General features: G+C 54.5%; 1 protein-coding gene across 2 annotated transcripts in view; it reads right to left on the reverse strand.

Moving 5' to 3' along the window:
* Positions 1–17,710, reverse strand: part of GLI2 (GLI family zinc finger 2) — a 239,354-nt gene that overhangs the window by 25,473 nt on the left and 196,171 nt on the right. For both annotated transcript variants that reach the window (XM_079132140.1, XM_079132139.1), the window contains exons 4-5: positions 8,084–8,286; positions 4,265–4,450 (exon numbers count right to left, since the gene is read on the reverse strand). In XM_079132140.1, the coding sequence (XP_078988266.1) occupies positions 4,265–4,450; positions 8,084–8,286 (389 nt within the window). The remainder of the gene's footprint in view (positions 1–4,264; positions 4,451–8,083; positions 8,287–17,710) is intronic.

Below are 17,710 nucleotides of genomic sequence, written 5' to 3' on the forward strand. Positions count from 1 at the left end.
TGCATGCCTGAGACCCACTGAAAATCCAAGGGCAGGCAGGGCCTACCCCAGCTCCCATGGTTCATGGGACCAAGGGCAGGGGACCCGGGGACACCTCAGAGGCAGGTTGGGGCTCAGCAGGACTTGTGCCTGGGCTGGGAGCATCAGCACCGTTTGCAGCATCTTACAGACATGCATCTGAGTGACACATCCGCACAGACATCAGGGCTGAGTGGAAGTGCCTGCCTACGACATTTTAAAATGCTGAAGCAGAAACACGAGCTCTGGCTTAGGCTGGTTTGAAAAGGGCTGGGGGTGTAGCTTAGTGGGAGAACTCACTCTTAGCAAGTTCAAAACCCTGGGTCCAATCCCAGCATAAGTAAATAAGCAAATTAATTAACTAATTAAGTAATGTTGAGCTGGTTTTGAAAAAGAAAAAGGTGCCTTAAGTAGTGACAAACACAGGAGGTAATCCTGGCCTGCTCTGATTTTTTTGAGTTGTAATGGATTGGGAATTCAGGGGAAGAGTCACCTGTTCCTGAAATCCACAGTGAAGAACTCAACTCCCCTGCCCTCCCCAGGCCTGGGCCGCGGACACCCACCCCTGCTCGGACTGACTCTGGAATTGGGAGAGGCCTTCCGCTGCATCTTCAAGCCAGTCAAGTTCCCAAGATGGATGTGGAGGGGAGGAAGGAGCGTGGGGTGTGATGGCTATCCTGCAGCTGCTGACGTCAGCTGGGAGCTCTGCACTCTCCCGCCCACCCATGAGCTCACCTCCGCACTCCTCCGGCAGTGGCCTTCCTGTTTCTCAGAGAGGCTCAGCCCCCAGAGGCTGCCCAATGCCAGGCTCCCTGGAGAACCAAGTTGCTCCCCAGCCCCCTCCAGGCTGCCTGCCAGCTCACAGCTGCCTTCCCACCCCAGCCGTTTCTGCCCTAATTAGTCTGCATCTTTCTCTCCCAGGTTCTTTGGTAACTGCCACTCACGCCCTCCCTCCCTCGTCGTGCACACAGAGGGCCTACTCCCTGTCCAGTGTCCGCCCCCCCCCCTCCACCGCCAACCCAGCAGGGCTTGCCATTTTGTTATATAAAACAAGTACCCGCCAGTTTCATTTGGAGTACCTTGGGTTCCTCTACTGCAGCAGAGCTGGTGGCCTAAGAGGGTTGGGGTGGATTAAAGTGAGAGAAGCCGAGAGAAGTCCTAGGACACTATGCAGTTGGCAAAGCAGTGGGGTCACAGTGGGGAGATGTTGGGGGCCTGCAGATAGCCGTGGGAAATCACAATAAGGGAGAGGGAGCTTGTGACAGATGGTCAGAGTCGATAGGCTGTGCTGGGAGGGTGGCAAATGATTGGCTGCCCAGGGAAAGGAGACAACCACACTTGGCACACTTGGGGGCCAGGATGGATGGGGAGATGGCAAGGAAAAGGCATTCCAGAGGGCCGGTGACCTGGGTTTTGACCTGGGCACTGGAGGGGGACAGAGGTGCTGATTAATGACGTACAGAATTCTGCAAAAGGGGGTGGATTTGAAAGAGAAAAGGGTGCTGGTGGAAAGAGACCACAAGAAGCATTAATTGAGCACCTACCGTATGCCAGGTATCAGGCCATGTTCACACAGACCCCTCATTTAGGAGCCTGGTGTTACACCACCCTGACCCCGAGTGGTCCACCTCTACCTCCCACTATCTTAGTGAAGACAAGGAGGCCAGCACTGACCCGGCCCCCTCGCCTCCTTCCTCAGCACGTCAGTCTGGAGCTCACGGCACCAGCTCTCCTCTGCCTTGGCCGGGAGCAGGGAGCCCAGCAGGCCCTCTCTGAGGCCAGGGCTCGGGGGCTGGTTCTACGCTGTGTCCCAGGGAAGAGCAGAGGATTCTGGCAACAGCAGGGTTGGGAATGCCAACTTGAGGCCTGTGGCATGTCACCTGAACTCGTTTGCCTGTACTGAAGTAGGATCCTAATTCCAGCCTCAGAAGGTGGCTAGGGGAGCTACATAGGAGAGAATGTGTGAAAGGAAAGCACAGTTCTCACTGACTCTCGCTCTTTCTGCTTTGCACACGGCACGCATGAAGCAGGCACTCATGGTGGCTGAAATCACCAGACAATCCTGGCTACCCAGTTTGGCCTTTGCTGCCTTTTGGGGATAGCTGCTTGACTCGCCCCCTCTCAGCCATGGTTTCTCTGCCCCTGTCCCCTTTCCAGCTGGTATGGTGCCACCCTAGGCCCTTGGAAGGAGGGCCCCGGGTGAGGGAATCTGGTATTTGGGGGCCCCAGCCTTGGCTACCTTTGTGCATAATGTGCTGTGGTTTTGTTCCAGATCCTGGGGGGCAGTGTGAACTGCACCCAAACCCCCAGACCCTCACTCACCGTATGCTGCACCTGAAGGCTGGTTAAGAGAAGGCAAGATAAAGACGACCTGGTAGCCAGAGGGGCCTCGTGATCTTAGAGAGCTGCAGATGCTACCACCCTACGCTGCACGCCTAGTCCTGGACGGAACCCACACTGGGGAAGGCATGGAGGGTGGGGACCGATGCAGGTGGCATCCCTTTGGCGTGCTATAGCCTCTCCACAGGGCATGGCAAGTATGACTTGGGACCACATCCACGGTAGGACTGTGGCTCCTCCCCAGCAAGACTCTCGCTGGGGACTCAGGAGACACCCAGGGCTCATGACCTACACAAGGTGGTCAGGCGGGCAGGACAGATAACAAGTGAAGCAGGAGCCAGAGGCGGGAGCTGCCCCCAGTGGCTAAGGGGGAGGGAGGCAGGAGGGCAGGAGGCATCCGGAAAGGCTGGAGGTGTGATCTCGGCGCTGTCGCAGGGCCACGAGGGGCTCTGCTGGAGCGAGGCCACTGAGGCACCGTGGCAGTGGTGGGTCCCTCCTTCAATTACTCAGGAGTGGTGTCTCGGGGAGGGCTCAGGCCTGCACCTGGGCGAGGGACCACCTGAGTCCTGCAGACCTACCTGGCCCCATAACGCCCAGCAGCCCACTCCCAACTGGGTGCCGTTGCCCGAGCTACCCTCAAGGACGTGCAGTCTCCCTGCAGGCCTGTCTCCCTCCTCTGGTCAAGGACCATTAGGGAGACACAAAGCCACCTGAGGGAGGGCACGAGGAGACCAACCCTGCAGGAGCCGCCCATCTGGCCCCAGCTGTGACTTCCTGCTCCTCTGCTTGGCCTGAGCCCCATGTACCTCTGGGTGGGCTCTAGGACTGGCAGGTTGACCGACACTGACCAGGGAGTGGTGGGCACCAAGCCCAGGGCCCCTCCTTGTTTCCCCCACAGGGGCTCATGGTCTGCTGCCACAGTGGTTGCCCATGACGCTGGGGAGGGGAGCCACCTAATGGGTGCCCGAGACCTCGTCTGTGCAGGACACCTGCCTCCTTCCCTGCCAAGCAGGCCTGCCAGCAGCCTCGGCGGCTCCCTCGCTGAGAAGTCCACCCTTCAGTGACTCAGGCCCAAGCCCCTGGGGAGATTCCCCACTTCTTACTCTCTGCAACACAATGAGTCTGGGAATGAGTCTTGTGTCTGCATTCATCATCTACTGGAACACAACCACCTTCCCAGCTCCGTTAATGGGACCCCTGCTCCTGCCTTGCCCCAAACCAATTCTGAGATCTCTCTTTACTCCTCTGTGCAGCCCCTGATCACTTTCAGGGGCCCATCTTACTCCAGTGAAAGCCAACGTCTTTATCAAATCCTCACCCCAGAACATGGCCGCCGTTCCTGCCCCTCACCGGTTCCCCATCAACCATAATAAACCGTGGTCTCCTGGCTGTTGAGCTCAGCAGGCACATTGCTGCCTCAGGCCCTTTGCACATGCCAATCTTCTGCCTGGAATTCTCTTCTCCTACACCTGCACACAGATCACCTCTTCCAATTCTGTGCTTCCTTGCAGGCATTTCTCAGACTTCCTTTTACCAAATTGCACCCCACTTTATCCAGCACTCCTCTCCCTGTTCCCCACTTTGTTTCTCTGTTTCATTTTAACTGGCCATTTCAGTATACCCACTCCTAGTAGCATGCAGTGTCTTTCTCCCCATGAGACTGCAGGGCCCGCCAAAACAGAGATGCATGGAGTTTGTTTGTTGTGATGTCCACAGGGCCTGACCATTCCTGGGTCTTGGCAACTCAGTGCCCCTGTGAACTGCAGTGTGCCAGGTGTTGGGGTAAAACCCAGACTTTAGTGTCCTTTACCCCAAAGGGAGGTGATTGCTCTCTGCAGCCTCAACCCCCTGGGTCCTGCCTTGCCTGGCCCCCAGCCCCCTCAGGGTTCCGCCCACTGGCACTCACCGTCCACTGGATTGAGGTAGTCGTGCAGGTGGGGCGCGCTGGCGGCACTCCCGCTCTGCATCAGCAGGTCCCCGTAGGGTGCGGGGTGGCCCGCCATGAGGGTCATCTGGTGGTAATAGTCTGAGGGGTTGGTGCCTGGGGCAGGGAGGCCAAACAGTCCCCTCTCCTTAAGGTGCTCGTGCGCTACTGTGGAGTGAGGGAGAGAAAGGTGCCATCAGAATCTGTCCCTGGCCCCATCTTTTCTGAAGAGGAGCACGGCCCCGCTGGAGGGGTCTCTCCTCGGTGACCCCTCAGCCCACTCAGCCGGCAGGGGCCGCATTGCTGCTGACGAGAGCAGCTAGGTCAGGTTGAGCATCCCTGTTTCCCACACTCAACACCCTCCCCTCCGCTTTTCCAGGACCCAGGGACACCCCGAGTCCCAGGGCAACAGGGTCTGTAAAGGGAAAAGAAGGTGCAAAAGGAGGCCCTGGGCAACTGCCAAGGCCAGGTCAGCCTGCACCAGAACACTCGGGGCAGGAAGGCCAGCAGGATGCCCAGCCCGGACGGCACAGGCTCCTGCCCACCGGACCCCCTGCCAACGCCCACCGGACCCCCGTCCCTGCGGCGCTCAGCCTCAGGGCTGCTGCCCCCGCCCCGCGGTCAGCTCTGCCCAGGGTGATGGAACAAGCAGGGAGGATGGAGCTCAGAGTGTGGGGGGCCTGGCACTGGGCACAGGGAACAACCTGGAACCTGGACCCCAGGACACCCATCGAGCGTTCTGATTTTCTCAGATGTGCAAAACCTGAAGGCGCCATCTCGGAGCTGGCTCAGTTTCTCATCTGTGAAATGGGGGTGACAGCCCCCCACTGAAACTACAGTTGATGTCGACAGTGACAGCTTGCTGAGCACCTGCCAGTCTGTGGCGGGCACGGTTCTGAGGGCTCGTGCGTGTTCTTTAATCCACGGTGGCCTCATCTCCAGGGGCCAGGAGGCGTCTGTCCTCCCCACTGAGCAGAAGACAGCTTTGACTTCTGAGTAGCTCAACATGTGCGAGGCCACACGGCAGGGAAGTGACAGGGCTGGATGGGACTCTTGGTTGTTTGGATCTAAAGTTTGAGATCCTGACCACTGCTCCCAGCCTCTGTGTTGGTCTTAGAAATGCCCCGCGGCATCTCATAGGTGTGTGGCGAAGAGATGAAAGCAGCCACGCTAGCCACCCTCCTCCTCTTCCTCCTCCTCCTGCCATTGTCTCCAGCTGTATCCTCCAGAGAGTCCTGGCCTCCTGCTAGGCTGACCTCCCCACAGCCTCTGCCTGCCCTGTCCATGCCTGGTAGGGCCATGCCTACCCCTTCTTCTTGCCTGTCACCTTCCCCTGAAGGCTTCACGGGAATCCTGTTTGTTCCCAGTCCACACATGGTCTGGCAGACACTGACTGGGGTCACTCATGGACTTTCCAGACCTCCTGAAGGTGGACTCTGGGGCTGGCATGGTGCAAGGCACACGAAAGTGCTCAGCTTCAGACCTCTTGGCAGCACTGCTCTGTGGGTCACTTGATAGCTTGACCAAGGGCCAGGGGGCCTTGGAGTATCTGATCTACTTCTGGGGGAGTTAGGGCCATGCAAATTAGCCTGGTGCCCTCTAGTGCTGAACCTGCCCCTGCTCTCTCATGGGGTGTGGCCAGGATAAGTGGGTCTTCTAGGAACTACATCCATGTTTATGTTGAAACCAGGCATAAAATGGTACCTCATGAATGAACGTTCTCTCCTTAAAGCGTAGTCCTGTTTCATCACCAGCTTCTCATGAGTTACACTGTGATCAGCAGTGTTCTTGATTCCTGAACATCTCAGGGCAATCCATTCCTTTCTGCCTCCCACTGAGGCCCCTACAGAGCTGATGGCTTCTGTCTCTTCCTAGGAACTCTGTTACCCTGAGTATTAGTATCTTGGGGCTGCTATAACAAATAGGCACAGAATTTTATTCTCTCATAGTTCTGGAGGTTGAAAGTCTGAAATCAAGGTGTCAACAAGAGCAGGTTCCTTCCAGAAGCTCTTGGGGAGAATCCATCCCTTGCTTCCTTCACTTTCCGGTGACTGGTGCCTTTCTTGGTTTATGGCCACATCTTTCCTGTCTTCGCCTCTGTCTTCACATCACTATCTCCCCAGGTGTCTCTTATAAGGACACTCATCATTTGCTGTGGGGCCCATGTGGATAATCCAGGATGATCTACTCAGCTTGAGAGTCTAGCTTACTAACATGTACAAAGCCGCTTTTCTGAATGAGGTAACACTCACAGGCTCAGGAATGTGGATATGGATACATCTTTTGGAAGGCTCCATTCAGCCCACTATACCATATGGGAGCTTCAACACGAAGGTGGCATCCGGAACCAGGCCTGCATCCTCACGTTCCCACCAGCTGGTTCTTCAGGAGCCATGTGGAGCAGCCTGGGCCCACTTCCCCACAAGACAGCAAATGGCTGTGGAGGCAGACAACCTTCAAGGACCCCGGCTCTGCAAGGTCACTCAGGGGATCCAGGCAGAGTTTAAGGCTAGGTTTTGACCTTGAGGGGCCATTTCACAGCAATGCCACATTCTGGTTGGCCATTTCCAGGTGTAGTGGCTGCACTCACTCAACTTGTATGGTTGGTCTTTGGGGAAGATCAGGCAAAGCAAAAACTTCCTTCCTTCTGGAAGATAAGCCCGAAGCTTCAGAGTGGAAACCTCCTTTTCACGGTGAAATTCCAGCATCTTCTCAGAGCCAGGTCTTAACTTCAGTTCCAGGTTATACCCCAGAGGTGGGAGGGACATATTCCTTCTGGGGAGAGAGAAGGTAACCATGGGGGGCCCACTGGGACCACCTCTTCCAGATCCTTTGCTCATGAGGCTTCCAAGGGTATATTGCAAATGTCCTTCAGCTTGGAAGTGACTCTGGTCTCAGAAGTGATGTCTCAGGTGGACATATTTTGAGAAGATGCAGCTTGGTTGCTTTTAAGGATGGGGACTAGGAGAGGCTAGTGGAGCACTGTCAGGGTAGTGAGGGGCAGAGGGGAGCACCCACACCACGGGAGGGGGCAGGTGCATTCCTCAGGAACACTGCAGTCTGCATGGGCAGGGCCAGTTCCATAAGGTGCTTCCTAGTGTGTGTGTGTGTTTGTGTGTGTGTGTGCATGTGCACATGTGTGCAATAGTGGGGTGGGGGTGGAAATTAGAAAAATAAAATTTTAGATCTGAAAGACATGTTTACATCATGTTACCCTGCTCTTTTCTGGATTCAATTAATTGGACCAGGGCCATGTGATCTCTGACCTGGATCAGTCTGTTCTCAATCTCAAGCATCTGAACTGACAGACACAAAGTCACAGAGTGTTGGGACCTGGGCTACCATTTGTAGGCCACCTGTGTTGACCTTGCAAAGGGCACATGAAACAGAGATGCCAGCCAGCCCCACTCTGCCTTCCTTCTGCTCTGGGGTTCCAAGAGACACCCCTACCCCAGCCCCCTCTGCTCATACCAACTTCCACAGGAGCGGGCCTTGCCTAGGACAGGACCTACCTGTCGCCATCATTGTCCAGGTGCAGCACAGCACATATGGGCTGCATGCAAAGAGCTCTTTAATGACCACAGAAACCAAGGGACCCCAAATCTCCAGGCTTCTTCATTTACATAAAAAATCCACATTTAGAGGTAGTGGGAAGAAAAGTAAGCCTGGTCACTGTCCCAGGGGACTGAGGTTGGGGAATCCACAGCATGAGTGACAGCTGTGGTAACAGAGCCACTGGGTACCCACCATGCCACGCCCCAATGCCCAGCTGCTCCTCCCAGGCCCGCAGTCCCTACTCACCATCCGCAGGGCTGAGGCCCCTGGCTGCAGAGATCATGGAGAGGGTGGGGCTGCTGTGCACAGACCGGAGGTAGTGCTCCATGTGGGGGTTCACATAGGGGTGAGGGGCATTGAAGGGGGACTCCCCAGGGCCAGCGGGGTGTGGGGAAAGCCGGATCAAGGAAATGTCGGAGATGACAGGGCTGCCGCTCAGGGTGGGAGGCCTGCAGAGACAAAGGACGATGTTCTCAGAAAGAGGATGCACAGGAAACCCTGCCAAGAACCCAAATGCAACATGAACAGGCTTTGATTCTCAAAGGAAGACTTTCCAGAAAAACCTACATTTGTCCTTTTGTATGCTGACAACCTCTGGTTGCCTCTGAATTAGAGCCGGAACACTTAAATAGTCAGGAGTCAGTGAACGCAGACCAAAAGCTGCATGCTGGCGTGGCCGCCCACCCACCATCCCGTGTTGGCGAAGGGCATCTCTGCACTCTCAACTGGATTTGAGGAGCACGCACGCAGCGGGCTACACACCTCAGAGCTGTCTCTCTGCTTCCCTGGTGCCTGCCCAGGGGGGACACAAGCATGCATGCTCAATCACGTTTGGAACACAGAACATGAAAACACGAACGCTGGCCATAAGATGCAAAGAGCTCGTGTTCTCGGCAGAACATGAGAAAGGGGGAAAGGATGGGCGATGCCCTGCAAGTACAGAGCTTGGGGTCCAGCTGGACAGCCATGACAGACACACCCTGCCACAGGATGAGTGGGGAAAGGAAAGGTCAGGATTCAAGGTGAGCTGTAAAACAGGAGCCATAGGAAAGTTTTGGAATACCATTCTAGCTCTGCTCACTTGGAAGTAGGCCATGTGCCTCGAATGTCCACCAATAGGAAGGCACCTGGCTTGGTTCCTGTAGTAGGAGCTGGCTCTGGCCAGTCCCTATGCCCCCTGCTCTGCCCTCCAGGTGGTGTCTGCCACTCAACATGATGATGGGACTTTTTATCCCCTAGTCTGCTGACCTGGGGCTCCAAGAAGCAAAGGAGTACTTCCAGGTTATCTACTCTAAAACTCACACATTAAAGACAAATCACACTTAATAGGCAAGCGGCTGCAGAATCACAACTAAGTCACTGGAAACTGCATTTACTAAGAGCTCATCTTTAATTTTTCAGAAAATCGGGAGTCTTTGTGATTTGGATAGTGCAAAGAGGAGTAGGTGCGGGATTCAGACAAACCTGGGGTCCCAGCTGAATCATGCTGAGCAAGTAATCTGATCTCTCTGAGCTTTACTTTCCTCACCTGTAAAATGGGGATGATGATGTGTCTATTTCAAAGAGTTGCCATGAGAATGAAAGTCACCCCCCGAAATACAACAAAATAAAACCAAAACACTGTCGGAAACACAGAAGACAGGCCATAAATGAGAGCTGCTTTGGTATTAGAATTGTACTCTGAGGACAAACTCAGCAGTGCCTGAGCTCCATACTGGATCAGTCCTGCATGTGTGAAAGTCACCATTAGATTCGTCACTTCAGGGAAAGAATGACTGGTCTGTTGGCTGAGCAAACTACAGATGATTACTGATAATGTTTGATAATAGTGCACAAAAACTGGGCTTACAGCTGTATAAGCCAGGGCCCAAACAGGTGACATCCAGATGTCTGCACATCTGGGTTTCACCCACTTCCCACTTGCAGGCTGTTCTGCAGGGCCTGGAGCAAAGTGTTCTGTGACAGTTTCTGAGCTTTTGCAAATGGGATGGCACTGCACGTGCAGATCCAAAAAATTTGTCCAACACATTTGTGTTTACCCATGCCAATCCTTACCCTCGAATGTCTGCTGCACCCTCCATTCTGTGGCCACCTCCCTGAAGCTCCTTCCCCTGGCATGAGCCCCTTCTCTCTGCTCAGCCAAAGAGCACTCTTTTAGCCTCAGGGTGGTGGGTCTGTCACCCAGGATTACTGGGTTCTACCCAGGAGCAGGGCGTGTCCACAATCAGTGGCAAGCATATGTCTATGTGTCAGGCACTGAGCTTGGCAGAAGGAACCTGTGGAACATGTCAGAAGCCACTGCTGCTAGATGTTCTTGCTCACAGGCCACCTCTAGACACAGCAAAAGACCTGTGTTAAATGTGAGGGGCTTGAGAGATGGCTTTAGTCTGGGTAGGGGTTGCTATATGTCCCCAGGGGAAGAAGATGATAACCTCTGGCCAATGGCAGATGCTGCCAGCTCTGACATGCAACAGAAGCAGAATGACTCTCACATTCCTGCCACATGCAAGTGTTTTATGAAGAGATAACCTGAAGAACATCACCCATATGGCTTCTAAGAACAGGTCGGGGGCGGAAGGATACAAGGTCTGAAAGGTTGGGTGTGGTGTGATAAAAGGCAGGTGTCCATTAGCCGAGAGGACAGCTGAGATGTCCCCTGTCCTCAGATTCCTTGGTCCTTCTCAGGCAGGGCGGTTTTCCAGAGCCTGCAGGATGCCACCTGGGCTTTGAGGACACAGTAGACTGTGGGTACTGAAGCCCAGTGGTCATAGGTGGTTTGTCCAGATCCCAAACCCAGGAATGCTGACCCCCCTGGTACAGAGCTGTACTGTGGAGTTCGCCAACCACAGCTGAGGCCTGAAACACCGGGTCATCCCACGGGGTTTTTGAGCAACATGTTGAGGCCACATGGTAGCCCTGCTCAGTCTGTCTGAGGTGACCCAGAGCCCATTGGCCACTGGAGCTTCACCCAAGCAGGAGGCAGGAGTGAGGCAACATGCAGGCCACTGTCCATGTGGACAGCAGCTGGGCCCAAGGTGGCAGGTTGGCACCTGTGTCCCCACTGGAGGAACTGGAATTTCTGTCTTCACAGAGCAGTCACCACCATTTGGGGGAAGGGGAACTCTGCGTCCCCTTTTCCACCATTGCCAAGGAAACAGGGATCCAGGTTCTCCCAGGACACTGTCATCTCTCAAACCTGGCTCAGTGGGGTGCCTGGGAAGGCCCTGCAGGATCATGGCCCATGTGGTCACAGTAGCCCTTGGGGAAGGGAGCACCAGTGGTGTGTATGACTCCAGATCAATGACTGCAAATCACCAGGAGGACTTGGTGTCCAGAGACAGTCACGTCCCCATGCTGCACAGCCAGAAACAGGCAAGCACTGGTCTATTGGAGTTGACTTCACTTCCAAGATGGTGCCCCTTGTCCGTCAGAGAACCACCATGGAGGATTCTTTTCTGGTGTGACTAGGAAGGATGCTTGGAGAGGCCACTGTTCAACCCCAAAACAAACTCACCAGGGGGCAGTGGGGAGACAAGTCAGGTCCTAATAGCAGGTCTGGTTAAAGGTGTAATCAGTGCTGGAGAAAATGCTGGGCCAAGGGACAGGCCTGGGTCATAGGCCACCCAGCAGAGGCAGAACCCAATCCTCTTCTTGGCATGAGGAGAGCAAGACTGGACTTGGGAGGCTGTTCCGAGGATGTGGGCCTGTGAAGCAGGACCCCCACACCTGGGCACTGTCGCCCTTCAGCAGCATCGGTTCTCTCATGGTTTTTCTTCAATGTGTGGCACCATCCCAGGGTCCAGCTGGGAGTCCTCATGCACTCTGGGTGCTGTCAGGGCCAGCAAACAGACCCCTCCATGCCATATGAAAAGGCGTCTGCTGGTGAAATTGAGCCCCAGCTTCAGGCCAGTCCCCGCCTTTCTTCTTCCAATTCCATACTGTTGTGCTGCTGGGGCCCCCTTGGTCTGACCCATGGCGTGTCCAGGCCTTGAATCCTGGCAGACTCAAGGAGGCAGTCTTGGGAATGGAAGGAGGACAAGATGTTTAACATCAAGATGGCCACCGTGTCCTGTATCCTAGGTACACACGGGTGCATGCTCACTCCCAGGCCATGAGCAACTCACAAAGGAGCTGGCCCATCTGCAAACTGCCCCAGCTGCCCACTGCTCTCCTCTATCGCCTCCTCCCTTTCAGTTTAGTTCTGCACTCAGCTGGGCCTGATTCCACCAGTGGTTTCTACGAATATTTGTTCATTCTCCCAATAAGGCTGTTCTGAGCACTCGCTGTGTGCCCAGGGATTTATACAGAATTCAGAGCCCAGGTGAGAGAAGCAGACCACAAGGCAGGGAAGCACGGGGCAGTGTGATGGAGTCTCTGGCAAAGGAACAATTCTCTAGCTCTGCCCCCAAGCCTTGGTATCCCTTGCCTTCAGCCTGTGGCAGCTATGACACGAGATGAACCAAGTATGGAAAGTGTGCAATGTAGCACCAGATGCCTGATAGGTGGAAGGAGGCTTCTCAAAGAAGGTGATATTTGGATAGGGTTCTGGGGGACCAATAGGAGTTCACTAGGAAGCATGTCGTGAATAAAGGAAGTAGTGTGTGCGAAGAAAAGCTGGAACCCAGACAATGATGTGTGAAGGCTATGCCTTGGGTGATGGAGCATGGCCTGCTGAGTGCTTTGGGCTGGGTCTGTATTGGGCCATTTCCTTTCTTCTGCTCTGTGCAGGAGGTCATGAGACCCAAGCCCAGGTGCCAGAGCAATTTATATCACTGGGCACCATGATTAGTTCAGAGTTGGACATGTGCCCAAGACAGTCGTTTTGGCTGGGACATGGGGAAAGAAGTTCTCGCTACTCACAGAGGTTGCTAAACTAGTCAGAGGCCAGTGTGGAGCTGGGGGTCTCGAGGGTGAGCCCAGGAATGAAATGCTACAGATGAGAGCTGAGACATGAGGACCAGTTTCTTGATCTGAGCCCCCGAGTCTGGATCCAGCTTTGCCTAAACCTAGTACCCCTGGCTTTTCCAGTTACCTGAGTAGAGACATGTTTGTGTTTGTTTAAACCACTCTGAGCTGAGGTTTTCTGTCTTAGGTAACTTCCAGGGCCTGTCAAGACAGGCTTCAACCAACACACCCTCCCGCTGCCCAGCGACCCCTGACCTGGTGCCCTGCAAGGCAGACCCAAGCCCTACTGCAGTGTGGGACTGGGGAAAAAAGGGAAGGGGTGTTGGCAAGCTGAGGCCTTGAGGACAGCGCCATGATGATGACACCTACCCTGGGCAGCACACCCGACGGCCTGCAGGGTGGGCGAATGACTCCATTTTAAAGACGAGGAAACTGAGGCTGAAGGGTCATGTGACTTGCCCGAAAGTTGGACTGGAAGCCATTCACCTGGCTCCTGCGAAGGCCATCGGCATCTCCATCAGACCACCTGGGCACAGACGTCTGCTCTCTTTGATCTTGCTGTCTCTGCCCTTGAGAAGCCCAGCCTGTGGACATCCCCTCGCTGGTCCCCAAGCTGATTGTGGGGGCTGTGCAAGCCGAGGGGGCACTGCCCACGCTATGGCCAGAGCCTGGACTATGAAGTCAGAATTGTGGTTTTGCCATGACTGTGGCCTCAGTGTTATCTGTCCCTGAGCCTCAGTGTCCCCTGCCTGCAGGGGATATGGGATGAGCCCAGTACACAGTATGGCTGGGGCAGGGCACTTAGTAGGTGCTCAGCCAGTGCTTTCCACCTCTTGTATTTAACAGGTGGGAAAACGGAAGCAGCTCATGGGGTAGGGAGGACCCAGCCCACTCCTCCCGTCACACCCCAGGCCCCTTCCTCACATGCTGGCACAAGGCTTTTGGCAGGAGACAAAAGGCGAGGGCAAGGTGGTGCGAACCCTATGCGGCCACGCGTACCGCAGTGCCAGCCGACTAGGCCTGAGCGAGCATGCCCGACCCCAGGAGATGGTGCCATCCCGGGAGCTGGAGGACGGTGGGGGTGGGCTTCCAGAGGGCCTCAGGGATAAGTGAGGCTTTGACGGATGGGGAGGGGTGAGGAGGGCGTCTGACCCGCAGCTCAGCACAGCCTGAGCCAGGGCACCGGGGCAGGAATGGACGTGTTCCTTAACGCAGTGGGAGAATGGGAAGGAAGCGCAGGGATTGGGGCCCCTGCACCCCACCCATGCTGTCTGTTTGGGGAAGTCGAACAATGCAGAGCGAAGGGTGCTGACTCACCCAGACTCGGTATGAGCCATCGGGGTGGGCTTTGCCACTCAGGGTAGAAGCCAGAGGGAGGGACCCACCCTTAGTAACCAAAAGACGGCTTTGTTCAGAGACCTCCTGTGTTGCTCAATGAAGCCAGAGGCAGGCAGGAGCAAGCCCTTTGTGTCCCATTTCACAGATAGAACAGCTGAGGCCCAAAGCAACAGCAATATGGCTTTAGTGGCAGAGGGCCACTAAAGATAAGAAAGGGGAGGCCCGGTCCCTTGGACATCCATACCTCACCTCCGGTCTCCTTCTTGGGGTGATGTAAGGCCTCAGTGGCAGGAGAAAGGCTGCAACCAAGTGTCCAGTGCCTGCCTCTCCCCTCTGTGACCTGTGCATCACCTCTCTGGGCCTGGACGGGTTTGTTCCTCCCAGCTCTGTCCCTGGACATCTACACCTCCAGCCACGCCCTTCTCTTCTGCATTCCTTTCTCCAGTTAACCCCTGCTCTTCTCGCAAAGAGGTCAGCTCAGAATTATCTCACTCAGAAGCCTCCCAGACCCAGGTCAAGGTCAGGCACCTCGTGAGATGCTCCTGTGGAATGCGGCTCCTTCCCATCACCCTGACCATGTGCATCTCAGCTGATGACCAGGCACCTTCAGCGACAAACTCACAGGCAGCTCTCAGTTCACAGCTAACCTATCTTCCCAGCCCCAGAAACAGGCACCCAATCTCGCATTGTTTGTCCAATGCCAATCCTGGTAACCAGTATGTGCATGGAGCATGCTCAGCATGTGTCAGCTAATGAATGAATGGATAAAGAGGGCATGTAGCCAGGTAGGAGCACAGAGTTGGTAGCAGATGGGGCTCCATCTCAGCCTTGCTCAGGCTCATTCCTAGCTATGTGGCTGCAAGCAAGCCACATGCCTTCTCTGAATATGTCTCTGCATCTGCAGTCATTGTAATGGTGACCTTACAGATCAGTCACGACACACACAGATGACTCCCAAAGGTATGTCCATACCCTGTGAATGATCTTATTTGGAAAAAGGGACATGGAAGACATATTTCAGGTAAGAGTGTCAAACTGAGGAGATTATAGATTATCAGAGTGGGCCCTAAATGCATCACAGGGTCCTTATAAGAGAGAAGCCGAGGGAAAGAAAGCACACTCTCAGAGATGACAGTGATGGAGACATGAGCCAAGGGATGCTGGCTGCCACCAGAGGCAGCAAGCAGCAGCTTCTCCCCAGCAGCTGGGGTGGAGGGTCGGGGAAGTGTGGCCCTACCTGATTTCTACCAAGTGATGCTGATTTTGGACTTCTGATCTCCAGAACTGTTTTAGGTCACCGAGGTTGTGTGACTTGTTCCAGCAGCCCAAGGCAACTAGTGCAGCAGGTGAAGCACTCAGCACAGGTGTGGAGCAGGCCCCCGGGAGGCCACCTTTCTTCTGTGACTGTGGACTTTTGGGTAGCAGGTCTGCATTATTTGGGATAATACCAGTGCAAGTAGGCACTTCCTCTGTTGCAGGTTGGCAGCGACGAGAAAATCCTTCCCCCTTCTAGGGTGCTTTTGGCAGTGGGGGATGGAGGGGCGTCTGAGCCCTGCGTTCCACTCTCCATGCTCACAGGTCCCCAGAGCGTGCCTTTCCACCCACTACTGGGATTACACGGTCGCTGACTCCCCATAGCAGGAATCTACCCCAGCATTCAGCCCTAACATGCCAAATGCCCCTGCCCTGGAGACTGCTGGCCTGTGTGCACCAGTCCTGCCTGTGGGCCAAGATGCCTGCCACCCACCAGGATCACACAGCTATGGGTGGCTCAGCCATGCTCCAAAGTAGGGAGCCCATGGGCCTCCTGCTCTTGCTGAGCTGCTGGGGGTTGGCGCCCACTTTCTCAGCGACACTGAACATTGTTCTATCCAGGGCACCTTTGCAGGGCCCAGTGAGAAGCAGCCTAGTTCTCCACAGCCCTGACCTTGCTGCTCTGGGCCTCTCTTCCCCTCAGCTGGGACTTCATGTTAGGGCGGGCGGGTGTGGCGGGTGTGTCTGTTCTCACCAGGGCATCCCTGCAGAGCGAGGCCTGCGTCTGTGGCCTGAGGCCCCACCAACAAACAGAAACAGAGCTCAGCAAAATTCTGCGGTGTGCAATTCAGTCTCCTTTCCAGGGTTTTCCTTTGTTGGTTTTTGTTTTGTCTCGTATGCGAAACTGTACATTAGCCGTTTTCACCACATTTTCCATACCTCCATCTAAAAACTACTGGAAATCAAGACCTTCCCAAAATGTACTAAGAGGGTTTGCATTTTCAGAGATGTAGAGTGAGTTCTTTTGGAAAGTATGGAGCACGTGCCTCCCTCAGTAGGAGCCCAGTTCATTTTCTGTGTCACTGGGCACTTGCCTGTGCATCTGGACAGAAGGCTGACCCCTGGAGGTGGTTCTGCAAACAGGAGCATGGCCATCATTGTCTATTCCTGTGTCTGTCTCGTTCCGTTCTTCAGTCAATGTTTTCTAAGCATGAGCCTCTTAGGGCCCTGGGTGGGGAACTGGGGATCCAAGGACAACTTGGCCAGGACCCCCAACCAGGTAGTGGGGACAGTGGCTGCAAACCATGACAAATGCTGCACCAGAGCAATGCCGGGTGAACCCCACTGCTCTCAGGGTCCACCCTGAGCCCTCACCGACAGAGTTCATGAGTGCCTGTGAGACCGTGACAGTGCCAAGGCTACCAGGCTGCTGGGACCATGCAGGGGCCTCTGTGGTCACAGAGAGTAAGTAGCAGCCATAGGCCAGAGACAGTAAGTGAGGCACTGGAGGGGAAAGGGTGGGAGGGAAGAATCCATTCACTCTGCTGGGGTAATCCAAGAAGAATTCCTGCAGGAAGGAGGCGGCACCTGAGACTCTTACAGGGGAATGGAAAGGAGGCTGTGAGTGGTGCAGTCTTGGTGTTCTGGAAACAGGAGAATGGGTGAGAAAAGGGCAGGTCTGTCAGGGATTGATTTGTTCTAGCATCTAGAGGCTCAAGGTCTGATCTGCTGGCTGGGTAGGAGAAGAATGTGTGGGGAAAACAGGGAAATATCTGAACCATGTTGCCAGAGGAACGTCTCTTCCAAACTTGCCATCCAGTGTGGGAAGAGACTGGCAAGAATGGAGAGAGGTTGTTTGCAACATATGTCACTAGAATGAAATGTGGGTCCTTAATATATAAAATGTATATTCAAATCAATAGGAAAAAGATAACTCCATTGAAAGATGGGCAAATTAGCAAAATAGGCATTTCATAAGAAGGAAATATTAGTAGGCAATAAATATATGAAAATGTCAGTGACGTCGCCCTGGCAACATGGATATAATGCCAGCCTGGTTCTCAAACCTTTCTGGTGAGAGCAAGTATTGGCAAAGATCTGGCTACATCTGGGAAGTTTCAAACGTGAGAACCCTATGACTCAGCAATTCCATTCCCTAACAGAGATTTATTTTAAAGAACCACCACACAAGGAGTCCAGAGGATGGCACGAAGATGTTCCAGAAGTAATATTCAAAACAGCAAAGACACAGATGTGTTCCAAAGGCTAGTCAATAGTCTGCTTCAGAGCAGTGAGAATAAACGAATCAAGAGCCCCACATGTCAAATGGGTAAATTTCCAGAACATAGTGCAGAATGTGAAAAGCAAGTTCCCAGA

This window comes from Sciurus vulgaris (genome assembly GCF_902686455.1).
Source record: "Sciurus vulgaris genome assembly, chromosome: 3".
Taxonomy (NCBI): Eukaryota; Metazoa; Chordata; class Mammalia; order Rodentia; family Sciuridae; genus Sciurus; species Sciurus vulgaris.